This window comes from Vigna angularis, chromosome 9, assembly GCF_016808095.1.
Source record: "Vigna angularis cultivar LongXiaoDou No.4 chromosome 9, ASM1680809v1, whole genome shotgun sequence".
NCBI lineage: Eukaryota > Viridiplantae > Streptophyta > Magnoliopsida > Fabales > Fabaceae > Vigna > Vigna angularis.
In genome coordinates this window covers 9348051-9375943 of record NC_068978.1, presented here as the reverse complement: position 1 = coordinate 9375943, position 27893 = coordinate 9348051, and the positions used below count along the sequence as shown (strand labels likewise).

At 33.1% G+C, this 27893-nt stretch overlaps 2 protein-coding genes and 2 non-coding genes across 5 annotated transcripts; 2 read left to right on the top strand and 2 right to left on the bottom strand.

Annotated features, from left to right (window-relative positions):
* Nucleotides 1-3964: 3964 nt before the first annotated feature.
* TRNAG-GCC (transfer RNA glycine (anticodon GCC)) lies at nucleotides 3965-4035 on the bottom strand. Its single transcript has one exon. It is a non-coding gene; the product is annotated as a tRNA-Gly (tRNA).
* Nucleotides 4036-5232: 1197 nt separating this feature from the next.
* On the top strand, nucleotides 5233-6987 carry LOC128193868 (uncharacterized). Its single transcript, XM_052868057.1, has 4 exons — nucleotides 5233-5420; nucleotides 6089-6215; nucleotides 6383-6424; nucleotides 6863-6987. Exons 1-4 carry the CDS (start codon nucleotides 5346-5348, stop codon nucleotides 6985-6987), a joined length of 369 nt encoding a protein of 122 aa, XP_052724017.1. The 5' UTR covers nucleotides 5233-5345.
* A 10283-nt stretch (nucleotides 6988-17270) lies between these two features.
* TRNAG-GCC (transfer RNA glycine (anticodon GCC)) lies at nucleotides 17271-17341 on the bottom strand. The gene has a single exon. It is a non-coding gene; the product is annotated as a tRNA-Gly (tRNA).
* Nucleotides 17342-19627: 2286 nt separating this feature from the next.
* Nucleotides 19628-27878, top strand: LOC108346328 (cell division protein FtsY homolog, chloroplastic). Of its 2 annotated transcripts, none has more exons than XR_008245353.1 (12): nucleotides 19628-20007; nucleotides 20660-20764; nucleotides 21325-21398; nucleotides 21489-21547; nucleotides 21895-21932; nucleotides 25067-25187; nucleotides 25316-25384; nucleotides 25468-25550; nucleotides 26148-26216; nucleotides 27095-27146; nucleotides 27285-27416; nucleotides 27490-27878. XR_008245353.1 is itself a non-coding variant. In XM_017585384.2 (12 exons), exons 1-11 carry the CDS (start codon nucleotides 19687-19689, stop codon nucleotides 27396-27398), a joined length of 1116 nt encoding a protein of 371 aa, XP_017440873.1. In that variant the 5' UTR covers nucleotides 19634-19686; the 3' UTR covers nucleotides 27399-27416; nucleotides 27490-27878. The 2 variants fall into 2 exon arrangements, 1 of the variants encoding a protein (XP_017440873.1); XM_017585384.2 differs by having other exon boundaries at nucleotides 19634-20007; nucleotides 27095-27157.
* The last annotated feature ends 15 nt before the right edge of the window (nucleotides 27879-27893 follow it).

The window sequence follows — 27893 nt, the reverse complement described above, 5'->3', positions numbered from 1 at the left end:
AGAGGTGGGATAGGAAGGAGTTTAAATATCCAGTTGAGGGCATCCAAATCGTCAAATCTGGGAAGATCAAAGTTTGTCTTTCTTGTTGGAAACGACTTATGATTTGGAATGTGAACGTCATTATGGGAGTTCACACTATGGTTGTGCTCATGGTGGGATGAAGAATCTTGATTTAGAACAATAATGGTTGATTGAGGAATAATATAAAGATATAACTTCGTTTAACCTATCAATCATTTATTCATATTATTGTATGGTCAAATGATTATTTTAATTGTTAAAGTATTATTTACTAACATAAACAAATATAGAAGAATTGTATAACTTATTCGGAAAAATATTTTGGAAGATAAGAATTTTAGAAAACTATTCTTTGTTATTTTCATTATTTTTTTCTTACACCAATCACTGTTCGTATTAGAAAACATGAAATTTTAGGCTCGAAGAATATTGTACTATATGGTGTGGAAGACCGACCGGAAGTGGTCAGCATGCTCAATAGGAAGGAACCGATCGACAGACATTTAGTGGCATTAATGGGTAATAAAGGTGAGTAATTATTACATCACGCGTATTGCATTTGTGCCTCATCATGTTTATGTTGAAATGGGGTCCAAGGTCTCCGCTCCACGCGCTTCCTTTCTACCAAAGTGCGCAACGAATGACTCAACTCTTCTTCTCCGATCGGCTCAGCAAGGTGACCTGCAAGAAAACACTCTTACGCTCAAGTCAGTGAGGTGTCCTCCAAGGTTTTTTATCTATCTCAGAAATCAGACTTTACCTGGTCATTAGTTATGTATTTATAGGTTTTGTAATTGTACAGCCCATTGACCCATTGACTGTCATTGAATGCCATTTAATGTAATATATTTTGTGCCTCATCATTTGCTAATTTCCTTATATCCAGCATAATCTGCCTAATATCACTTGCTGATTAGCCACAAATGCAATATGTGTGATGTAATAATTACTCACCTTTATTATCCATTACTGCCACTGAATGTCTGCCGATCGATTCCTTCCTATTGAACGTGTTGACCACTTGCGGTCGGTCTTCCACACCATATAGTACAAATATCGTCTCTCATCTATTATTATTGATTCATTACTTCAACTATATATCTCTAAACTTGCGATCTACAGTATGTCTGCAGAAATTATGCAGTTGAGATGCAGCATGGCTCATCAATGATCCACCAAACTGTATACTAATTTACAAATTTTCCCATTTATTAAGAAATTTGTTCGAGCTTCATAAGCTTGAACTGGTTCCACCTTCCTCATCTCATATTCCAACTGTGTCATTTGATAGATAAGTAACAAAAAGAAAGGAAAAAAGAGAAAGCTCAGATGTGCATATATTATATATTCTACCACTCGACCACTGGTGCTTCTTGCCAGTTGATAGAAACTGTGCTTTATAACTATAAGATCATCTTATTTGTTTATATAAATAAGAGATAATGTAAAAATTATAAATAAACTAGTATATGTATTTTCTTCCGACAACTTTTCATTATTAAATATTTAATATTTTACAACTTTTTTTTATATAAAAGATGTTTAACAATTATACAATGATTTTAAACCAAAATATTTAATATCAGATTTTATATTTAATTTAAACGAAACCAAACTTAATTACATTTTATACTTTTATCTTTAATTATATTTTATGAAGAAAAAAACTTGAACCTCTTTGTATTTTATATGATTTTGTCTCTTATACGACGGGGCAGGCAGCGCAAGGAGCGAGATTTTAGCGTAGAGAAAAATGGGAGAGGTGCTAGGTTTTCCTGGCTTGAAAGAGGCATTTGGGGAAAAGTTTCCCAAGGTCCAAGCCCAAGAAGGCTTATATGCCTCAGTCAAAACGAGGTCGAAGTACCTTTTGACACCGGGTTTAAGAGGGACCGATGCCGTAAAAGCGTGTTCAATGCGTGTTCAGGGAGTTGCAGGTGTCACAGAGGCTTTATGCCTCGATTCTGCATGCCATCGAGGTAGTATCACCTTTTCAAAAACCTGTCAGCCCAAAAGCCTGGCTGGTAGGTGGGTTTTAGGCACCGGTTCTTCCTGCAACCGAGGTTGTAGCGTTGTTCTACTTCGGTCCTGCATAAAACCGAGGCCTATAAGGTTCCCTTAATTTCACTTCTGCCACCGCGTTTTGTTAGACAACGGTTTAGTGTAAAATGAGGTATATTGTGCAAGTTTAAAAGCAAATATTGTACTAGTGTTACAAGCTCAGCAGGAGAAACGTGAACACAAGCTTAACAAGAAACAATCTCAATAAACACAACAAGAGACAAGCCTGATAGGACAATGTGGAGACAAGTTCGACCCATATATAACAACATAAAGTCGACCCACCAGAAATTCTACTTTTTTTTGGCAAATAGGTTTGTTTAGGGTTTATTTATTCCCAATTTGTTTAAGGTTTTTTTACAACATTTGTGTATGTTAATGGTCATACAAAAAGTTTTTGCATTTTTTTTTGCGAAAGATCTTTAATTCAACCTTCTTGATCAATGCATATTTAAAAGGTTTGCATCTAACATTTAATAAAGTAGTTTTAAAAAAATCCTTTTTGAAGAAACTATTCTGATTGAGACTATTCTGTTTTGTGTGCATTGTTTTGTAGGTGTAGTTAATCATTTATAGTGATATATAAAGGTTCAAAAGGGTTTTTATGCATCGTTTGCATGCTTGCTTTGGTTTTTTTTTTTTGGCAAATTGTTGACCACAATACAGGAATCGTTTAGGAATTCATAAACCAATTCAAATTGAAAATCAAACCACTACTGGTTGTTTGGCGCCTATTATCTATTCTCTTACTCTATATATACATTTGTGGAAATCATTTGCATTGCAAAATTAACGATTTGCATTCACTATTTATTATGTCTATTGTGCAAAAACAATGTCACACCATAGCCAAATTGAATCCTGAAAGGAAAAATTGAAATATCATTGCTCAAGTGATGATTTTCATTAAAGATTATACTAAAATCAAACCTCCCTTTTTAGTGGAGATTGTACTCCAAGACAAAGAGGTATATTGTAATACAAACTCTCAACTTACAAATTTGATCTGAAAATGTGATTGTAGGATGATACATACTATATACAAATTCCAATTTGAAATTAATGAGAAAAATGGTTACTCCATCCAATTAGGATAATGATACTTTGACAACATTTTAACACCATCTACGTGTTATTCTGTGATTGGTCCATGTTGGTGTTTATGATTATTATTATTATTGTGGCGTAATTTTAGACAAATCACATAATAACACGTAGATTATGTTAAAATGTTGTCAAAAAAATGTTGTCAAAGTATATTTTCCATCTAATTATTAGTGTTTTCGATAATAGTGATTCTTATAGAATTATCATACACAACTATAAAATAAACTTTCAATATGGAATGAAAGTTGTTTTAGCCAGCTATAACTTAGTTTCCAAAAATGAAACCTCAATATATATTTTTTTTCTATCATCATTGGTCCTCGATTTGATATTGATTATTTAGTTCGTAAGTATAAATATTATTTTTTAACATTTAGTTTAAGATAAATGATATATAATAATATTATGGATGACAAAAAAATGAGATCTCGCAGACTAGTCCGCCAGCCCGACCAAAAAATTTAGGCTGGAACATCTACAATTTGGAAACCCGTACCTATCAGGCACACCATGCCTGGTTGCCTGGCAAGCTAGCTCGCAAGTCAAGTTTGGCCAGCTTGGCAGCCTGGTTTCTCCATCATTATAATTGTTTAATGTTTGATCCACCAAACTGTATACCAATTTACAATTTAGCTGCAGATTCTGAACCAACACCAAGAAAACACAAAAAAAGAAAAAAAGAGAGCTCAGAACTGCATGTATTTCATCTACGTTTATGAGATGAATTAGAGATTGACCCATCAATCATATGCTTTTATCATCACAGCTCTCACAACAATGCACCAGCCGGGAATCGAACCCAGGTCTGTACCGTGGCAGGGTACTATTCTACCACTAGACCACTGGTGCTTTCGAATGCAATTACCAATAAAACTTTATTTATATTATAAAACAATGTTAATAAAATTTATTTTATTTTAGTCGTATCTAATAAAATTTTATTTGACTAAAAAGATAATTAAATGTCTATTTTTTATGATGATGGAGACATTTTAAATCCCAGATTAAATACGTCACAAAAAAAGAAAAAAAATATTTCAATATTACTTACATTTATCACAAACAAGTTCTTCAACTAAAATGTCTATAGTAATTTTCATAAGGACATATATGATGACTAATGGCGATAATTTGAATAAGGAAAATGATACTTGAACAACCTCTTTTGACAACATTTAAACACGGGACATGTGTCTAAATGTGAGTGGTCCGCGTGGAAAATGAAAAACCAAATGAAATCTAACGTGGAAAGGGTTTTCAAATTGGCGTTTCAAATTTCAAATTCATTTGGAAGATTGTAGATAGAGAAGCGCGAACGTTGAGAGGGAGACTGTGACCAAGAGAGAGTTGGAGAAAGGGAGTTCGAGAGAGAGAGGTCCAACGGAGTGCTTGCCGGAGTGCCGCCGGACAACATTGAAGGCCGTGTCGGAGCTAGTCAACCCCTCCAGCCGGTTCCGATTCACGGCCGCCGCAGCTCCGACGTTGGCCAACGAAGCGAAGACGGCATCGTCTTCCGTCCGGTCTGGCCCAGCGAACTAGGGGCACGTTCAAGGTCTCGCTTCGTCCCACCTCCTTTCGTCCCTGTGCCGGAGTGCCGCCGGAGCATCGCCGGAGAATCGCCGGAGTGTGGACTGTTCGATGGACGAAAAAGAGGGGTTTTCCGGGTTGTTAGTTCCACCCACACATTTTTCTTCGTGTGTGTTCCAACCGGCACACGTTGTGTTCACTCAAGGTTCGTTTTTTTATTTGAGTGGAATGAATGTAGAATATATGTATGATGTTGTTTGTGGATGATTTTGGTTATGTATGAGCTGTTACTGGATACGTAAAAGATAGGAAGGCAGTGATGTGTGATATCTTGTGGCAGGATATCGAGAATTTTGTCGATGACGGGATTCAAATTGAGCCTTTCAACCTAGATAAAGAAAGGGAAGAAGGTTATTTTCATGCAGCAGCCAATTTTGTTGAATATGTAAGGTGAGGGATTTATGTTGTTTTCTTTCTTTATTTATGTTGTTTTCTTTCTTTATTTGTGATATTTCATTTGAATTCTGTTAATAAATTAGGGATCCTTGCAGGATGCATGGCTTGATAATATTGAATTTGATCCAAAATATTCTGCATTAAAATCTGTACCAACTAATGATGTGGATGAGGGCATGCCTGACCTTTCTTCTAAAGATATTGCCGTCATGAAGAGGCGGATTGCAAATGTTCTTGAACCTGGGGAAACGGTATGTATGTATGTATTTTATCATTCTTAATTTTCTGATTTTTTATTTCTTTGTTCTACTAAAGTATCATTGTAAAATACAATATTTATTTTCCAATTCACTCCAGAGTAGTTGTAGATCATCCATTTGTTTAGGCAATCATTGGTTTTTTATGTGGCCAAGGAGTTGTGGAATTTCTTGCTAAGGGTAGTTCATATCCTTAAAAAATATTATCCAGTTAAAAATATTTTACTCTCAAATCTGAACGTGTAAGGAATGTGTAATTTTGACATTGTGCTTTTCAAGTTGGAACAAATAAATACAGAAAATAAGAGAACTCGAATCTGCTGTTGACTCCATAGTTGTGTATGCAAATTTACTTTTAACTTGAGTTGAGTATGGCAACCCTAAACCGTTATCAGAGAAAGCCTGTTAATTGCCATTTTTTTCAAAATAAAGGATTAATGGTGTTCATAAAGATAAAAATATAAGAAACAATATTTAAAGTTATATTTGGCTTGTATCTAACTGCAATTATTAATTTTATATCATATTCATTTACATGTTCTCTTTATATCTTGTAAATCTTTATACTTGACTAGGCTGGAATTATATATCATATATCTACTTCGTTAAGAGTTTTTTGAGGTTCATTAGTTGGGCAGTATTAACCGATATCCTTCCAATAGGTTTTGCAAGCCTTGAGAAGGCTAAAAGGTAACAGTGACAGAAAGGCAAAAATGTCTGCTGAGACTAAGGTTGTATTTGACAAGCTAACTGAGGATACTATGAAGCTGATGGAGAATGGTGAATACAGTTGAGTTAATCCCTCCGGGCTTTGTAGATATTATGCATTGTGTAAACATGTAATCATTTAGATAGGCTGATGAGACTCTATGTCATGCGACTTGTTTTGATTCACTGTTTCTTTAGTTGTTATGCCTACATTATGCTTAACTTTGGCTCCTTGACCTTTTTCGCAGATGTTTATCATGAAAAGCGAGAGGTTTTTGATCGTGAAGCGGGTTAGTGTTATACACTATGCTTTATTCTACTTATATTATGTTTTGTTGTTTCATTATGTTTACATTGTTAACAACATGATGTAATATGCTGTTTGATTTTATAATTTATTTGATTTAACTACTTGGTTTTACTATTATAATACTGTTCAACTTATGTTGTTATTATGGTCATGATGCAAGATAGAACTTATTGTTCTATTATCAATATCATACATGGTGTTTGTTTATTCTTAGTGTTTGGAGAAACTATCTTTGGGCCTCCATATTAGTTAAGTGTTGGATTTTGGGGCAGGTTATTAATTGTCAATTTTTCCTTGGCTCTTCTTTCTTCTTTCTATGATGTTGTCGATATTTAGGTTTATGAGAAGGAGTGAAGGGTGCATGTTTCGTGGTATTAACTGCTTAATGCTTATGCCTTCTACATTCTCCCCTTTTCAGAAGGATATGAGAAGTTAGCCCGGGCAAAAGAAGGCCCATTAAATCAACATTTGGCTAGTGGAGAAGCCTCTAGCACTGGTGAAGGTGATTATGATATGTTTGCTGACGAGGATAATAACAGTTAGCCATCTACAGATGAAAATAATACAGTTAGTCAATCTTCATCGGACGCCATATTGTGTGGAGGAATTAAGTGTTGCAACATTTAGGGTTGTTACAAAATGGATAGTACGAATGTCATTTATGGATTTCTTATCACTATTTGAAATTGTGATGATTAGGTTTGAATGTACATATTTTTTGTTACAAATCATCAAAGAAATGTTCAATAAATGACATAATCAATGGTTGAAGATCATTTGCATGTCCAATAAGTGTTAAAAAAAATTCATTAAAAAATCAATGTCATTTTGAAAGTTGAACTATCTCTGCAAAAACTTTGCTTGAACTCCCCACTTATTTGGTCTTTGCTACCAATGTTGTTTCTGTACAACGATTTTTACAAAGAATGGTTCCTTGGGCATGGAGTTTGATATAAAGGTGATAATCAATGTCTGAACATCACTTGTATGTCCAATAAGTCTTTAAAAAAAATTGGTTCACTTAAAATCATTGCTATTTTCACAGTTGACCCCTATGTGCAAAACCTTTGTCTGAACTCTCTACTTATTTGGCCTTTGCTCCCAATGTTGTTTCTGCACAATGAGTTTTACAGAGAATGGTTCATTGGGCATGAAGTTTGATATATATGTGATAATAAATGCTTGAATATCACTTGTATGTCCAATAAGTCTTAAAAAAATTGGTTCACTTAAAAATCAATGTCATTTTCACAATTGACCCTTGTGTGCAAAACCTTTGCCTGAACTCTCCACTTATTTGGCCTTTGCTCCCGGTGTTGTTTCTGCACAATGAGTTTTACAAAGAATGGTTCCTTGGGCATGGAGTTCGATATAAATGTGATAATCAATGCCTGAATATCACTTGTATGTCTAATAAGTCTTAAAAATTGGTTCACTTAAAAATCAATGTCATTTTCACAATTGACCCGTGTGTGCAAAACCTTTGCTTGAACTCCCCACTTATTTGGCCTTTGCTCCCGGTGCTGTTTCTGCAATGAGTTTTACAAAGAATGGTTTCTTAGGCATGAAGTTCGATATAAATGTGATAATAAATGCCTAAATATCACTTGTATGTCGAATAAGTCTTAAAAAAAATTGGTTCACTTAAAAATCAATGTCATTTTCATAGTTGACCCCTGGGTGCATAACCTTTGTCTGAACTCCCCACTTATTTGCCCTTTGCTCCCGATGCTCTTTATGCACAATGAGTTTTACAAAGAATGATTCCTTAGGCATGGAGTTCAATATAAATGTGATATTAAATGCCTGAACATCACTTATATGTCCAATAAGTCTTATAAAAAATTGGTTCACTTAAAAATCAATGTCATTTTCACAGTTGACCTGTGTGTGCAAAATCTTTGTCTGAACTCCCCACGTATTTGGCCTTTGCTCCCAATGTTGTTTCTTCATAATGAGTTTTACAAAGAGTAGTTCCTTGGACATAGATTTCAATATAAATGTCATAATCATTGCCTAAACATCACTTGTATGTCCAATAACGATTAAAAAAAAATTTGCACTTAAAAATTAACGGCATTTTCTTTGTTGACCTGACTGTGCAAAACCTTTGCCTTAAGTCCCCAGTTATTTAGCCATTGGTACCAATGCAATTTTGCATGAAGAGTTATGCAAAAAATGGTTCCTTGGGTGAACTTCGATATAAATATCATAATCTTTGCCTAATATTTCACATTATCATGCTTATATTTGTGATTCCATTCATCAACTTTGTTTGGGTCATGTGCCCAATGGAGTCTGTTTTACCCAATATTCAACTGTTTGGAAGTTATAATATTATGTTTTCAGTCGATCATCCAAACACCCCTTATAAAGTTTGTGACAATTTTTTCTCTAATATTAATTTTATATTTTCAGGTATAGAAAGTTGAAGGTATAGAAATAATTCAAATCATCAATAACTCATTAAATGGATTTAGAATCTTAAACAAAAGATGAACATTGGGGCACCTATTCCTGCACCAAATTCAATAAACTGGCCGTAAAAGATTATCATATGACACTACAAAGGCGTACATTAACATAATTACAATTTGCTTCTTAGGGGACCACGAAAGTCACTATTGACTCGGTGTTCAAGAATCCATATAACAATTCCAATCACAAATGAGACAGTCGTAGCACACCACATATCTGCTGTAAATGGTTGATAGGACGAGCGTCCTCTGCGCGCTGGACGAGCGTCCCCTCTGGGCGACAAGCGTCTGGACGAGCGTCCTCTGCCAGCTGGGCGAGCGTTCTCCGCTAGCTGGGCAAGCGATCTCTGCTCTCTGGACGAGCGTCCACTTGCTGGACGAGCGTCCTCTGCGCGCTGGACGAGCCTCCTCTGCGCCCTGGACGAGCGTCCTCTGCGCTGCGCGCTGGACGTCCTGGCTTGCTGTTCGATGGGCGTTCGTTCTTCTGTCAACGAGCGTCCGCTCGCTGGGCGATGGGCGTCCACTCGCTGGGCTACGAGCGTCCGCGCAGGTTTATTTCATCCTTCTAAGTCGCGCCCGGCGCCCCTTCTCTCGCGCCCGGGCGCGAGACTCTCTGTAAAATCGCGCCCGGCGCATTCTCTTTCGCGCCTGGGCGTGAAACTCTCGGAAGAACAGCGTCCTCTTCTCGATGCTGACAGCCAAATGATGCGCTCCAAGTCTTTGATAGTATCCAATCCTTATTTTACTTCGAAATAAACAAACAAAAGCATCAAAAAACATTTAAACAGTCAAAATTATACTTATATCAACAATTATATACTTTTCATGAGAATTAACACTAAAACTTACTCAAAAGCACAACAATTTAAGCAACAAAAACAAGTAAAATTTACACCTATCACTCCTCTCTGCCAAAGGTGTTAATTATACAACTAATCACCCTGCATGTTTTTATGCCACCAAAGATCTATAAATTGACGTACACATATCACATCTCTTGATATAGTTTCCAACAAAAAATATCACAAATCAAGATTAAATTTTAACAAACAACTAAAGACACATCCAAATCCACATCTATGTTTGGCACCACTTACTGTAAACAAAGGCTAAAAGATGTCAGCATAAAAATTGACAAACCACACGAAAAGATGATAAAGGAATGTGCTGTACCATTTGTCCTGATGCTGCAGAGCAATAAAGCCCGGTATTTGGATCATAATAATAGCCCAAACTGCTGCTATAATAGTACCTGGACCATCAAATATTGATGTCAGAACAAGCTTATAACAGCTCTTTTTGGTAACAGAATTCATTAGAAGAAGAAGTGGGTACAAACCCTCAACTTTTGCCACCTCCTTAATACCATAATGATTTTTTTTTGGTTTTGAAATTTACAACAAAGATAAATAATGTCATGTATATCAGACTATTTCCCAAAATTTACATGGAAGAGAAGAGCCATACCCAGAAGATTCATCATACACAATCATTTTGCAATGCTCCACCTGAAAGAAAAGTAGAACAATGTTAAGTAAATACTAATCAAATAAAAATCAGTAACAAAGACTTTGAAGGCCAATTTACCTACCCTGAGTGCCAGAATTTATGGCGTCCGATGAAGATTGACTTACTGTATTATTTTCATCTGTAGATGGCTTACTGTTATCATCCTCGTCAGCAAACATATCATAATCACCTTCACCAGTGCTAGAGGCTTCTCCACTAGCCAAATGTTGATTTGATGGACCTTCTTTTGCCCGGGCTAACTTCTCATATCCTTCTGAAAAGGGGAGAATGTAGAAGGCATAAGCATTAAGCAGTTAATACCACGAAACAGGCACCCTTCACTCCTTCTCATAAACCTAAATATCGACAACATCATAGAAAGAAGAAAGAAGAGCCAAGGAAAAATTGACAATTAATAACCTGCCCCAAAATCCAACACTTAACTAATATGGAGGCCCAAAATCCGGATCAAACTTAATACTCAAAGGAAGTTTATAAGAGATTTTGAATCTCATTTTTTCAAGTTCATCACTCAATGCATATTCTCCATTTCTTCCGTAATCAAGCTCAAAAATATGGTTTCTATTTAAATACATAAAAATCCTAAATTTATGAAAATATAATATAACTCAACATACCTTTTTCTTGTCTTAATAAACTTCATCCTCGTGATCAACTTCCTCCATTGCAACAATACCTACACTACCAAATAAGATCCAAAAATATTAGAATAACAATGTATCATACATAACCAAAATCATCCACAAACAACATCATACATATATTATACATTCATTCCACTCAAATAAAAAAACGAACATTGAGTGAACACAACATGTGCCGGTTGGAACACACACGAAGAAAAATGTATGGGTGGGACTAACAACCCGGAAAACCCCTCTTTTTCGTCCACCGAACAGTCCACACTCCGGCGATTCTCCGGCGATGCTCCGGCGGCACTCTGGCACAGGGACGAAAGGAGGTGGGACGATGCGAGACCTTGAACGTGCCCCTAGTTCGCTGGGCCGGACCGGACGGAAGACGATGCCGTCTTCGCTTCGTTGGCCAACATCGGAGCTGCGGCGGCCGTGAATTGGAACCGGCTGGAGGGGTTGACTAGCTCCGTCACGACCTTCAACGTTGTCCGGCGACACTCCGGCAAGCACTCCGTCGGACCTCTCTCTCTCGAACTCCCTTTCTCCAACTCTCTCTAGGTCACAGTCTCCCTCCCAACGTTCGCGCTTCTCTCTCTACAATCTTCCAAATGAATTTGAAATTTGAAACGCCAACTTGAAAACCCTGCCCGCCCCCTTTCCACGTCAGATTTCATTTGGTTTTTCATTTTCCACGCGGACCACTCACATTTAGACACATGTCCCGTGTCTAAATGTTGTCAAAAGAGATTGTTCAAGTATCATTTTCCTTTGAATAATACGTAGATATCGTGCAATTTAATTCCTTTCACAGTTAATAAGAACATTAATCCAAGAGAAAAATTAAAAAAAAAAACTCAAATTATTTTCAAATTAGATGTGTTTCAAATTATTTTCAAAAAATTTGTTTCACTTTTAGACTAAATTATATATTTATTTTGTTTATGTATTTCATGAAAATTATATACAATACTTTCAAGCAAACGGTATGAGATGTTTTTTTATTTGATAAACGAAATTACACAATAAACTATAATATAAACTTTACATATTATTTATTAAACAAATGTTTTATATAAATTTCACAAAATATAAAAACTAAAAAAATACAATTTAACTTAAAATTAACATACAACTTTTTAAAAATAATTTAAGACAAAAATATATATTTAAGTCACAAAATATTATATTTAGAATTTACTATAATGATTACATAAAATCAAGATCAACTTAGTTCACAACCGAATTCAATTCCAAAATAAGTATTCTTCTGTTATAACTTATAAGTTTACTCTTGAAAATTTTCATTCATTTTGATGTCTAAAAGTATCAAAATAAAAAGTCTTGTAATATATATATATATATATATATATATATATATATATATATATATATATATATATATATATATATATATATAATTGTTTTTTTTTCTTCAATGCTCTTAATGATATTACATATAACTTAAAAAACAGTAACAAGCGCAGCCCTCCACTCTCTATTTTTTTTTTCTTTCTTTTTTTCGTTTCTCTCTCTTAAGCTTTTATAACTTTCTCATCTTTCTCTTCACTTACAATTTTTTTTATCTCAAATTCTTTTCTATTTTAAAATCTAATTACACCACAAAAAAGATATGTTGATTTAGACCATTCCAAGTTAGTAATAACAAGACAAGATTAGAAAAACACAATGATTAACAAAATTAACCTAAGCTCTGATTACCAAATGATGGAATAAGCTCTTCCAAGTTATATGACTCAAGCAAGAATACTTCCAAATAGGTTGGTGGTTGTGAAAACTTAATGACAGTGGGAATATTGTGCACATATGGTAGGTTTGATGTAGTGAGATGGTGACTCCTCCTCCAAGCTATATAACTCAAGCAAGGGTATATGGCGGTGTTTAGGTGCTCCTCTCAAAAGAGATTGGGTTGGTCAATTCTTAGGAAGGAAGGGTGATTAGAGAAAACTTAGATGGGGTGCTCTAACATTGGTGACGTAAGTTGAGTAATATGACACAAATTTAGCAGCATAACAATAATAAATTCAAAGGTAAATTTACACGAGGGAAGACACCGCTATTTATAAGCTTAGGTAACCCTAAAGGTGTCTCCAAATTCTAAAAGCAAAACTTTAATACTCTAACTTAAGGACCAAAGTAAAATCCTCTCCATTAGGAGGATGACATATGACCACTACTAAGGAGAGATCCTCTCCATTAGGAGCATGACACACGGTTAGTACTAAGGAGAAATTATTTCCATTAGGAGCATGACACATTACCACTAATAAGGAGAAGTTCTCTCCATTAGGAGCATGCCATGACAAGAGCATGTGTCTCACAAAAAGAAAGCAACTTAGAGACCATTCTAGCCAAGGACTCATAAGCTTCTATAAGGTTTGCTCTCTAAGCTAGAGATTTTAACCTAGATCCATGTGTCTCCATAGGACCATTTCCTTTAGGCCCAAAACCTTACACTACAACCTAAGGCTCAAAAACAAGGTCCAAAAAAACTACTTGAACCATTATACAAGGTCTAAAATAAACCTAATAAACTAATAACTCACTCATGGCCCATGATGATAAGAGTTTGGGCCTACCTTCCACATATGACTCTAACTCTTCTTGAGTATGATTGGTCATGATTATGGGGTATGTCATCAATGAATGAAACATGTTATACCATTGACGTTAAGATCCATTGAGAAATGTCTCAAGGTATGTTGGATTTGTCTCAATACTTATATCAACAAAGTTTTAAAGAGATTTAACATAAGATCTTATTCACCATATGTGACTTTCATTGTGAAAAGTAGATTTGAATCGTGTCTTGAAAGATGACCTTTCGTAGGAACATATGAAAATATTTCATATGATTAAGTTGTTGAAAGTTTTATGTATATTTAGGTTTATGTCAACCTTTCATTTACAATTGGAGTTTTGGAAGAGTAATTATGAGGTTGAAATATCTTCAAGGAGCCAAAGATTACTTGTTTATATATATATATATATATATATATATATATATATATATATATATATATATATATATATGTATATATGTATATGTATATATATGTATATGTATATATATGTGTATATATATATATGTATATGTATATATATGTATATGTATATATGTGTGTATATATATATACATATACATATATATATATACACATATATATACATATACATATATATATATATATATATATATATATATATATATATATATATATATATATATATATATATATATATATATATATACATACATATATATAAAGTAATGACTTGGGGGAGATAAACTATTTTAATCTAGATATCATTGATTGCACTAATAATAGAAAAAATACACTTGGTTATATTTTATGCTAATTTTTGAAATTGAATTTTAGAAGAGTATAAAATAAACCTTAAGTGCTATTTTAATTATGACATAGGATTGGAGAGTTTTATGTCTCGGTCTAGATTTGTCGACTATATTACTATATCATTAAAGTTGAATTTTTATAGCCTTGTGGGAAGATCTATTGCAAAAAAAAATGACAAGGGTAAAAGGTAAAGTATCTACATATAATAATAAGAGAATGTGTTAAAAAAAACAAGGTGTTCATTAAACAAGTTAATTTTAAGTTAATAATTATCAATCATTTAACTATAAACATGCCATCAAATAATTTTAAAATCATGTAATATGAATAGAACTTAATTTTATGATGTGACAATAATTATAAATATTTTTGTTCAAAACTATCTTATTTAATTTTATATTTTTTCATTTTCTTTACACATGTATTTGTTAATTTATTTTGAGGTATATTATCTAATTTTAATCTATGATAAATATGTGGTCTATTTATTATTTAAGAGTTAGAACACAAAAATATTAACTCATGTGTGAAGAATAAAGCAATTTCATTTGCATGTCCATGACAAAGTGATCTCTAGATGATTGATCTATGTCTGGTGTTGTTCATTCTTTTGCTTCAAATGCAAATATGGAATAAAATGACTCAGAACAAAGTCTTGAAATTAGTCAGTTTTGCCCAGGAGTGCAAAAGGATAAGTGTGGTGGTGTGGTGAGTGCATATTTATGCCCACATTTATGTTTTAAAATTCAAATTTTTGAAGAGATTCTTGTGCTTAAATGATTGATTTAAAGTGAATTTGTGACGATTGAATTTATTGGGTTTGAGAATTAAAGATGCTTAAAATGTGATTCTTAGTTGCATAAATTATTTTGGATATTCTAATGTTTATTTGTGTAACTGAAGTTAAAATTTTATTCATTTAAAGCAAGAATTTGAATGGTCAAAGCCGGTTCAATCTGGTCAACTCAGGGCTTCTATGCAATTTTGAAAAGAAAGAAATGACTAAAGTGTAATTAGAGGAAAATTCTAGACTTCTGTGTAATTTTAAATAAAATAAAAAGGATTGAAATGTAATTTTGAGAAAATTTATTTTAAAAGATAATTTGGAGAAAATATATCTTAAGATATTTTATTTGATATTGTTAAATAATTACCTTATTTAACTATATCAATAAAAAATCAAAAGATAATATTTGCCAAATCTTTTTGAACCTAGAAAAGATATTATCAAAATATTCTCAAAAACTGATTAAATTTGTTGAATATTTAAAAGATATTAGATAAAAGATAAAAGATCTTATCAATAAAAGATTCAGAGTGCAAGTCCAAACAAGCCTATATAAAGAGACTCAGGGGATGCACAATTCATTCTCAGACTTCTCCACTTGGAAGCATTCATCCACCACTCCTCTCACTTTTATTTGATCATGTATTTTACTCCATTCATGGAGGGCTAAGCTCCTAGGGCTATTCCACCATAATTTCATTATGGATTCTGAGGTTAAGTTGAATTAATGCAATTGTTTGTTTTGATTATTGAATTGACTTACTATCTTTCTATGTCTTTCATCTCTCAATCATATTAAAAGCAATAATTTTTGAATCATAAGGTGTTTGAATCTACCTGCATATTAATCATATGAGTTCAAGGGTTTCTAGGTTTGATCGGAATTTACTTTGATTGAACTTAGGAACTTTCATATGATTAAACGAGTTTTTGCTATCAATTGATAATGTACTTTGATTGGTGGTAATAATTTTATCTATAATTAATTGAGAATTTATTTTGATTAATTAACTTTTAATTTGGTTAGGAGATTTAAGAATAGACATGATTAATTTAATTCATAATGTATTCATTCTGAATAGTCTAGAAAGGTTTTGCATTTGATTGATAATCTAATTTGGTTAAGTGCATGATCGTCCTCAAATTACTTAAGAATGTACTTTAATTAATTTGAAACTTGAATAATAATCAATTGAACAATTATATGTGTATAACCGATGATGAACCTATCTTGCAAAAACAGTGGAATTAGCCTATTTCATCATAATTGTTTCTAAGTTTCCTCTTTGTTCTTCAAAACATTCTTCAAACATTAATTCCATTAGCATAGTTTCTCACTTCCATTCTTGAGCATTGTATAACATTCATAAGATTTTAACCCTATCTACTTTTTTGAATACTGACTTGACAATACTGAAATTACCTTGAAAAGTGGTATTAATTTGATACCTTCAATGCGTACCACATGACCTATTTGTTACCTATATTTAATTCATTATTATATAATATAAGATTCTTTCAGCCAAATATGTAAAACAGAAAACAGAAACATGAGTAAGGGCACTGTTCTACCACTAGACCACTGGTGCAGATTTTGAAGCAACACCAAGTAAATAGAAAAAAAAAAGAAAAAAAAGAGAAAAAAAAAAGAGAAAGCTCAGGTTGCATGAGATATTAATTGTTTGGAATTGTCATAAAAGAGAAAAACAAAAAGAGAGTTATGATCTAAACAAACCATGGTGAAGAATATTAATACTTAAATGATTTTGAATTTTTTTTTAAGAATATGACATGCTATAAAATATGAATTGAAAGTCTGTATGACATCCCTTAATACAGAATATGACATCCTTAATCTCTGTCAGAACTGAAAAGAAGAAAGAACTGAACATCCTTAATCTCTGTCAGAACAGAGATAAAAGAAAGAGCTCAGGTGTGCGCATATGTTTCATCTATGTTTTTGAGATGAAACAGTGATCGACCCATCGATCATAAGCTTTTATCATCACAGCTCTCAGAACAATGCACCAGCCGGGAATCGAACCCGGGTCTGTACCGTGGCAGGGTACTATTCTACCACTAGACCACTGGTGCTTCTTGGAACCGGTTACTCATTTTCATATAATGCTTATAAGGTTCTTATCTCATCCTATTAATTGAATTGAACTTGGTTTAAATTAGGTTTAATTGCTTCCTTTGTCCCCAGTTTGGTTGAATTGTGTCAAATTCATCCTCATTTTTAAAAAAGTTTCATTGTCGTCCTCACGTGGTGTAAAAGTTTCATTGTCGTCCTCACGTGGTGTAAAAGTGTCAATTGAATCCAAACATAGAAAAAATTTGTGTCAAAGTAGTCATTTTTCCTATATCTCTGTGTCTTCCTTTCATACAATCAAGTACAAATATTCATTTTACCTTATCCAATTTAAGGCTTTTCATAGCTCCAGAGAAGTGACATATGAAAGGAAGACACAGAGATATAGGAAAAATGACTACTTTGACACAAATTTTTTCTATGTTTGGATTCAATTGACACTTTTATACCACGTGAGGACAACAATGAAATTTTTTTAAAAATGAGGATGAATTTGACACAATTCAACCAAACTGGGGACAAAGGAAGCAATTAAACCTTTAAATTACTATGGTCTCTGTAGTTTTTTAATTCGTATTAAATTTATTTTGTTTTAGTCATTTTTGTAATGCTGGAGGCATTTGATATTCCATAATAAATGCACACTTTAAAAAGATATTATTTGTTTCAAAATTACTCATTTTTTATACAAATAATTAAACTTACATTTATCACAAACAAGTTCTTCATGTAAAATATCTATGTTAATTTCATAATTATTATGTTCCAAACAAAGAGAAATGAAAAAGAAATTGTTGATAAAACTATTATATTCATCTAAATTTTAACATATATTTAAATTTATATGGACAATAATTTTTGAGAGTTAGTTTCTCAAATAATACATTATGATAAACATATTTACTACTCAATATCTCACTAAATACTAATAATAATATTAATACTAATAATAAAAGGTTTAGATATTAAAAATTAAATAACAAAAAAATTAAATTAAATAAAAAAATTAAGGAGATTAAGGGATTTCAAAACTGTTAAAACCGTTTTCGAAAGTCAATAAATTTTTAACCGATTTTTGAAATTTGGTTAAGAGTTCGTCGACTTTCGAAAATTATTTAACAATTTTCAAAATTTATTAAACTCTTAACCAACTTTTGAAATTTGGTTTAAAACTCGTCGACTTTTGAAAACTAGTTAAAGATTCAATGGTTTTCGAAATTCGTTAAACTTTAAATCGACTTTCACCATTCGATAGAGCTTATGAGCTTTTGAAAACCGATTAAGGATTCAACGATTTTCGAAATTCGTTGATTTCTTAATTGACTTTCAAAATCCAATAATTTCTTAATCGAATTTCGAAAACTAGTTAAGAGTTTTACGATTTTCAGAATCTATAAAGGTTTTTGGTTATGTGTGTTACCTAAACCTCCCACACACCTCACGAACACAAAGACCATCACAAAGGTCACACCAACAAGAACTATCATAGATAACAAGATCGCACCATGAAGAAACAGAACCACCACCAAAGCAGCAACACATAACCATCAAAGCAATCACGAAGAGAAGAAAAACGTGAAAACAATGAAGAAGAGTAGATGAATGATAAGAAGTACAAATAAATATAGTAAGTTCATTTAATTTAGTTGGTCAAAATTTACTACATTAAGTAACATTTAATTTTGGAAGGTGTAAGAAGAAGAGAGAAAGATGCATGGAGAAGCTAGACATTATTTTTCAAAATATTAGTAAAATTCTTCCAATATTATTTGCCTATTATAATGTATACAACCACAACCATCGTCCATTGTTCAAAATAAGCAACCATTACAACCATGGGTGGTGTGGTAGTAACCATTTCCATTTTCCAATCAATAAAATCAACCAATTCAATTTTTAAAATAATAAAAAATTTAAAACTACTTTACAACCAAACCCACTTAAAACTCCATGTCATACCAATATGATATTAGTGTTTCTAATACACCACAATGAGAGGGATTCATACAAAGAAAATGAACTTTCAAATATTCAAATGTATGATTTTTTTATTTATTCAAATGTTATTAAATTAAAAATATGCTAAATTTAAGAGATAAAGATATTTGAATAAAAATAGTTTTTAGTCTCATATTAAAAAAAATCAAGCTAAAATAATAGATTTTTAAATTATAGAGAACAAATAATTTATTAAAAGATTAGATTAAAATGCTATTTATGTCAAAATATAAGACATAAGAAAGAAACTTTATGTAACAAGGACGTTTATAAAAGATTTCAAAACGGCGTCGCTTTGGCTCACTTTATCTTCTTCTGGTTCAGCGCGCAGAACTCAGCAGTTGCAGAAATGGCTACCATTTCTTCTTCCCTCGCTCGCTTCCCCGTTATCTCGCAACCTTCCTCCAATTCACAATATATCCTCTTCAACGTCGCTCCTCGAACCGGAGCCCCCAATTTTAGAACCGGCTCGGCTCGGTTCAGGTGTTCAGCGGGACAGACCGGGTTCTTCACGAAACTGGGGCGTTTGATTAAGGAGAAGGCGAAGAGTGACGTGGAAAAGGTGTTTACGGGATTCTCCAAGACCCGCAACAACCTCGCCGTCATCGACGAGCTTCTGCTCTACTGGAACCTCGCCGACACGGACCGAGTCCTTGACGAACTCGAAGAGGTTCCTCTTATTCATTTCTAAACATTTTTTTTTTAGTTTTATATATTTTATTTAGAATTTAATTTTCATGCATTCACGTTATCCTAAATACTGTGTGTGTGCAACGCTGAACGGAACATGTTTGTATTTTTAAGAATTTCTTTATAAATTGATATTAATTTATGTGTATAAATTCTCTCGACTAAATTCTTTTATGAATTTATTTTTAGTTCTTATGCATAAGTTAATTTTGGATCATAGTAAACCTTGTTTTATTTTTTTTATATGTAGTTTATGGAAAAAATTATCCAACCTTATGAATTAACTAGCATGTAATTCCTAGCTCAATTAATGGTTTCGAGTTCAGTTGCAAGTTTCTGAGTGTGCAGTTGCATTGATCACTCTTATGGAGAATTTAAACTTTGTTGTTTAAAGTAGTCTTACTTCGGTTGATCCAAATTGATTCTCATGCAACATTAATTGATATCATAGTAAAAAGATTATCCTAATTATAAGAATTTTCACAAAAGCTATCATAAAACTCGACAATCTTAAAATTCATGTAAACACGCATTGCATGCTAATTATTTGAGTATAGTTTTCATAAACTACAGAGTTAGGATTTTACCAAAAATTTTGCATTTTAACTAAATTATTTATTTGTTTATTGCAGGCTCTTTTAGTGTCTGATTTTGGCCCGAGAATCACTATTAAGATTGTAGAGAATTTGCGCGAGGATATATTTTCAGGGAAGCTTAAATCAGGGAATGAGATAAAGGTATAAATTGAACAGAGTTGATTGAAGAGAGTCAGTCTTTGAATTTTATTAATTGCTAACACGCCTCAAATGTGCTTCAAATGCCTTAAAGGACTCAAGGTTATGTTATTGTTTTCAGCACGTGCTTAAGAGTTTGTTGGTTGTGTGTATGAATTGGATTCTATGGAGGGAAAGAGTTTTTGAAAATAAATTAGATTTTGAGAAAAAGGGCTGAAATGGTTGATGAACATTTAATATATTAGAGGATAATTCTTTATAAATGTTTATTATTATTGGAAGGGCATTTTTGTGTGCTCCTAATGTACTTAATGCTTTACTTTTTATTTAGTTCTTCCTATTTTACCTTATATTATGAGTTTGTAATTTTGATTTATTTCTGTCTCGGAGTTTAACAATGCTTGATATGCTGTTTTTGCTGGGTTGTGGTTGGGCCTTAACATGGTCAGAACTAGTTACTGAAATCTCCCTTCCCCTATTTTATCAGGTTAGTTGATAATATATCACGCATTTTCTAATTTTATGAAATGGAATGTGTTGTGCATTAATTTGAATGGCATTAGGAAGCATTGAAGAGGAATGTTTTGGAACTGTTAACCTCCAAGGGAAGTAAAACCGAACTTCAACTTGGATTCAGGTGTGAGCATTTTCTACTTTTGCTATGAGACTAAATTTTATTGTCTTCACTTTTGTGCTTTATATTGGGTTAATTTTTTTTCGTGTTTAGGAAGCCAGCTGTAATAATGATTGTTGGTGTTAATGGTGGAGGGAAAACAACATCTTTAGGTAAGAAAAATTCTTAAGTTGTTGATTCCATTCCGTGATAATTGAAATAAATAATTGGGACATTAGACAACATGCAGTTTTTTTCTTTCTTTATGTTCCACGTCAGATTTATTTCTCCAGAGTTAATGAATATGCCTACAAAGGTTATATTGTGTCAATTGGATGTAAAATTATAAAAGAATAAAACTATGGATCACCGTGACTATTGTTAGTGTTATTATGCATACATTATAAATTCATAAAATCATTTGATGAAACTCTTCCTCCCTCTTCCAATAATCAATCAAATTCTCTTTGGCTGTTTAGATATCCAAAACCATGCCAACTTGTTCAGCTTTTATTTGCAGGAAAGCTGGCCTATAGATTGAAGAATGAAGGGGCTAAGGTTAGATTATGTATTATATTATCTGAGTGTTGCTTTGGTCTTTGTTTTGATCTCCAACTGAAAGTTTGTTGGTCAACAGGACCTGCTGGGATTTCTCTTCTCTGAATTTTAAGAGCTTGTATAGTGATGTCATTGGGGAGTCAATGAGTACCTATCAACTATTCAGATAAATATCATAAACAATGACTTGACCAAGAACCTTTTACACCTCTCTTTGATCTTCTGCCCACTATTTTTTTGAGGTTTCCACTTCTGACTTGCAGAGAGATTAGCCCATCCTTCATTAATATTAATTTTCTCTTTCCTTCCATTTCTTCAATTATATTTTGTTTGATTGTAGACAATACCTTGCCCTTATCCAGAATGACTATTTCTTTTATTAATTCAGGAGTCAGGAGTAAAACTTTCTCTTTGGATTCTTGAAAGATGCCGAGTATCTCAAATAAGAAAAATGGATCATAAGGAAGAGAATGCAATCACAAGGGGATAATGAAGAACTAAGAAAATATTTGTAGAAACCATTAAAAAAAATACTCTTCTTAATTACTTTCCTGAAATTTGGTTTTTAACAGAAACCACTGGAATTAGTTTATCAGACACTATCTTACGGGATAATGTTTGGTTGTGATCATACTTCCAAATTCCCCAGGGAAGTCCTTGAAGACTGTTAGTTGCTTATATTTAGTCCTCCGTGGTTTGATATTATCAAAATATATGAAGTTGGTCTTAGTTGGTGCATGAAGATTAATCCATGATCTCCTGGTCACAAGGAAGCAACTCTACTGTTGCCCCAGGGATCAACCTCTTTTTATTCAGAGAAGAGAATGCATTAAAACTCCTTGGTCTGCATTTTTTAAATATAGAAAATGTTGTTTATGTTCCTATGTACCTGTTATAATTTTAAAATCAATTTATCGTTTCAAGATTGTGTTACGACCTAAGGTAGGGGTAATAATAAGGGTTAGAAAGTATATGAGCAGAGAGAATATTTAGTATAAGTTAATTAGAGTAAATAAATATAATATAAGTTAATTAGAGTAAATAAATATAGTATAAGTTAATTAGAGTAAATAAATATATATTTAGGGAAATATTCAATATAAGATATTTATAATTAAGGATATGTGCTAAGATAATATACGGAGAGATATTTATATTAAATATAGAGATATTTATATTAAATATAGAGATATTTATATTAAATATAGAGATATTTATATTAAATATAGAGATTTTTATATAAATTATTGAATATTAAATATAGGGATATTTATATCAAATGCAGATATATTCTAGAGGAATATTTAATAAGAGATGGGCGGGAAATAATTAATATAAATAAGGTTAGAGTCCAGGGTTAAAGACAGACTTTTGATTATTGAGTTTTGTGACAGACATTATTGTCTTGTGAGGGAGGTTATGCTCTCAAAGTAATTGAAGGAGGTTATGCTCCCAATTATTGTTTATCCTTGTTTATTCAGATATTACCATCAATAAAAGAGATTCATTCATCCAATATTATTCGTTTATTGTTCTATTCCGTGTGAGAGAGAGTGAAAGGTTGTATTTGGCTAGTTTACGTACTCAGGTACGTAACAATTGGTCCGACCTGCCGGATCCTAATAGAGACGAGTGAAAGACATCATGGAGGGAAGAATAAATGCAGTTGAAGGGAAACTGGAGAGCATGGAGCAGAGAATAAAGAACATGGAGTTCTCCCTAAGGAGGTTGAAGGCAGAGTTGAGTGGAATACGCCATGAAGTCCAAGCTCCAAATGGGAAGGGACTGCTGGAACCAAACGATAGTGGACTAACGGATCCGAACGTGAGCGAACGGCCAGAACCGAACGATAGCAGACTGCTGGATCCGAACGTGAAAGAACGGACGGAACCTATAGAGAGAGGACTTACCGAGCCAAACGGGAGGAGACGGCCAGAACCGAGCGTGAGAAAACTACCTGAACCAAACGGTCTAGTATTGGAAGGAAGGATGAAGGCTTTGGAAGGAAGGGCAAATGGAAGAATCAATACCCTGGAGAGAACAATGGAGTCTGTGAAGAGATGGGCCGACAAAAAGAACAGGGGGCTTGCAGTGTTTGGTACACTGGCAGAAGGAAGAGCGCGACGTGAAGTACTGAAAGACATTGAAAACCATTCCCTCAGGGCTTATGATTTAGGAGAAGTGGTAACCAGAATGCTGGATGAAGAATGGAAGACATTAGAGAAGGTTTTACCACCACCCGAACCTCCAGACATGAATTGATGAGGAGCCATGAGGTCCAGCTCCCTGTTTCCAACCTTGAGGACAAGGTTGTTTTGCAGCGGGGTGTAATGTTACGACCTAAGGTAGGGGTAATAATAAGGGTTAGAAAGTATATGAGCAGAGAGAATATTTAGTATAAGTTAATTAGAGTAAATAAATATAATATAAGTTAATTAGAGTAAATAAATATAGTATAAGTTAATTAGAGTAAATAAATATATATTTAGGGAAATATTCAATATAAGATATTTATAATTAAGGATATGTGCTAAGATAATATACGGAGAGATATTTATATTAAATATAGAGATATTTATATTAAATATAGAGATATTTATATTAAATATAGAGATATTTATATAAATTATTGAATATTAAATATAGGGATATTTATATCAAATGCAGATATATTCTAGAGGAATATTTAATAAGAGATGGGCGGGAAATAATTAATATAAATAAGGTTAGAGTCCAGGGTTAAAGACAGGCTTTTGATTATTGAGTTTTGTGACAGACATTATTGTCTTGTGAGGGAGGTTATGCTCTCAAAGTAATTGAAGGAGGTTATGCTCCCAATTATTGTTTATCCTTGTTTATTCAGATATTACCATCAATAAAAGAGATTCATTCATCCAATATTATTCGTTTATTGTTCTATTCCGTGTGAGAGAGAGTGAAAGGTTGTATTTGGCTAGTTTACGTACTCAGGTACGTAACAGATTGAAAGGAATTGATGGATTTTGGTGTTCTCTTGTTTGAGCTTTAATATCTTTTGTTGTATCATATTACCTTTTGTCACATATTTATGCTTCACAATTTAGGATTTAGAATTCCATGGTGGTCTTCCTTTCTTACTTTTAAAAATCTTCCAGATATTGATGGCGGCTGGTGATACATTTAGAGCTGCTGCTAGTGATCAGTTGGAAATATGGGCAGAAAGGACTGGATGTGAGATTGTTGTGGCTGAATCACAGAAAGCAAAAGCATCATCAGGTACAAAAGGAGTTAAATTTGGATCTTGGATCTGCTGTTGATCACTTTTAAATTTTATAGCATCTTTATTTGGATATATTTTGCGTTGGCTTTGATACTAAATTTTCTTCCTACTGTATTACTTGCAGTGCTTTCACAGGCTGTAAAAAAGGGAAAAGAGCTCGGTTTTGATATAGTTTTATGTGATACGTCTGGTCGTAAGTACAAGTTTTACACTTGCTCTTTGTGTTTAATGAACTATCTAGATATATTAGCAATGGGGATCATGTTATGTTCTCAGGTTTACACACTAATTACAGCTTAATGGAAGAGTTGATTTCCTGTAAAAAATCTGTTGCTAAAGTCATTCCCGGTGCACCCAATGTAAGCCAAGTTTTTTACACTTTTTCCCCCAACTTAATCTTGCTGCTGGTAAATGTTTGGGAACTGCTGAGCACTCGATCATCTATGCTTGTTTTTTGTATATACTTATGGTTAAATATCTTAAAAACGTTTTATCTTCTTTTATTTTCTGGCAACTTTTTGGAGTAAGCTTTTAGACCTTTAGGTGGAAGTTGATGAATAATTATAACGTGGATGGTATTTTTCTTTTGTCTGTTTTGGTGAGATGGTGTCAAAGGATTTATACTAATACACCTACTTCGTTTTCTGTTAAATTTATTCTTCGTTCGATTGTTGAACAGCATTATTAAACCTGACATAAACTAAAACCTTTTTTTCTTTATTATTATTATTATTATATTATCTTTGTAGCATCCTTTGCTACATCTCTTAATATAACTACTGTGTATGTTTTATGTAGTACTTATTTATTTGTCCTTAGTTCTCTTAGTTTAGTAAATCATGATGTGTGTGAATAAAATCGTCTTTCCTTGAACGTGTTTTCCATTTCTCTTTTTCACTCTTGCCGAACAAACTCAGAAGTATATCATAAAACGAGGGTTTTGACAATGATTGCAGGAGGTCCTACTGGTTCTGGATGGGACCACTGGTCTGAATATGTTGCCACAAGCAAGAGAATTCAATGATGTAAATTCTACTTCTGCCTTTTAAATTTTATATTTGTTGAGTTTGGGGAAAATTTTCTTTAATCCCTCCTATCAGTATATGAGAATACCATTTGATATTTAGATTGTTTCTTTGGGAGAGTTATTGGATCTTTGACATTCAAACTAAAGATTGCATTTCAATATTGTAATTGAAACAGAAAATGGGAAGAGATTGTAGAACAAATCTAGATCAAATCTTGCAACCGGTAGTCAATGAGTTGTGCTTTCTTTGTACCTAGAGTTAAATATATACAAATTCCTCGGTAGTTTCACTGGATCATTTGATGCTGGGGGAACATTTATGTAGTAATGGAATTCAATTTCTTAATTTATTTCTAAATGCCAACTTTTAACTTTTTTCCCTCTTAAAACTAGGGAATATAAAATATGTATACTATGATACCTTCTGGTCCTTCTTGTGCAATGCTTTCTGAGGCCAAATCACGGTTATGGTTTAAACATGCAATTCTGATATTAGAGTTAATAGATGTAGTGCACAATTCAATCTGGAAAGAAAAAGTATAAACACACCCTGAAATGGGGACAAAAGGAATACATTAGAATATAAAGCATAATACATCTTTGAAAAAAAATATCAGTAAGGGAATGAAGATTTAGAGGTTTATTTATTTAGCAAACATACTACGGCCAAACGAGTGGTGGTCAGTCACTAATATGTTGTAGTTTTCAGGTATACGAGTTCCTCACTCAGTCTTATTATTCATTGACTTACATATTTTTAGATATTCTCGCTCATAGTATCTCAACATTTAGTATTATATTTGCCTCATGGTTCCGTATTAACTTGCTGTGAGCTTTATTCAAAAAATTTCTCTGAATCCTTTGACCTTGAGACAGGTTGTGGGTGTCACTGGTTTAATTTTGACCAAATTGGATGGCTCTGCAAGAGGTGGCTGTGTGGTATTCTCTTCATTTTATTTTTCTCTTAATGGATATTTAATAGTTTTTGGAATGATTTTTCACTATTGGTAGTACTATTCGTTTCTGGGGTGGGGTGATCATGCTAAGGACTAATTTATGTTGGCAGGTCAGCGTGGTTGATGAGCTTGGAATCCCTGTAAAATTTGTAGGTGTTGGTGAAGGTGTTGAAGACCTTCAACCCTTTGATGCGGATGCCTTTGTCAATGCCATTTTTATGTAAACCAATATTGTGGCTTTGGTATGTGCATCACGACTTGTCCTTTTCATTCTTTTCAGAATCGAGTTTGAATTGTTTTCGAACTTTTTTGCAGTTGAATGTCATCCATACAATCTTCTTCCATAGCAACACCAGTTCATAGCAAAAAATGCCACTTTCTTATGGAACACTTCTTGGGAGTGGCCAGGCATTGCAAATTTGTTGACATGATTTTGAAGTGCCAGAGCTATTTGGCTCTGGAGACACGCTGAGTGTATATAATCTTCCTTTTGCATGCTGTGGCTGGAAGCAGTTTCTGACAGTGCAATTGGGACACGAGGTTTATATTCACTCCTTTTATGAACCAAAGCATTTCATTGTGGTGTGCATGTATAGATTATGCTTGAAGGCAAATGTAAACAGTAAACATCCTCCATTGTCTGTCAACACAAGCATCAACCAGGTAACTAATAAATAGAATTGAATATTTGTTATTTTGTTTTACATTTCAAAATCTTA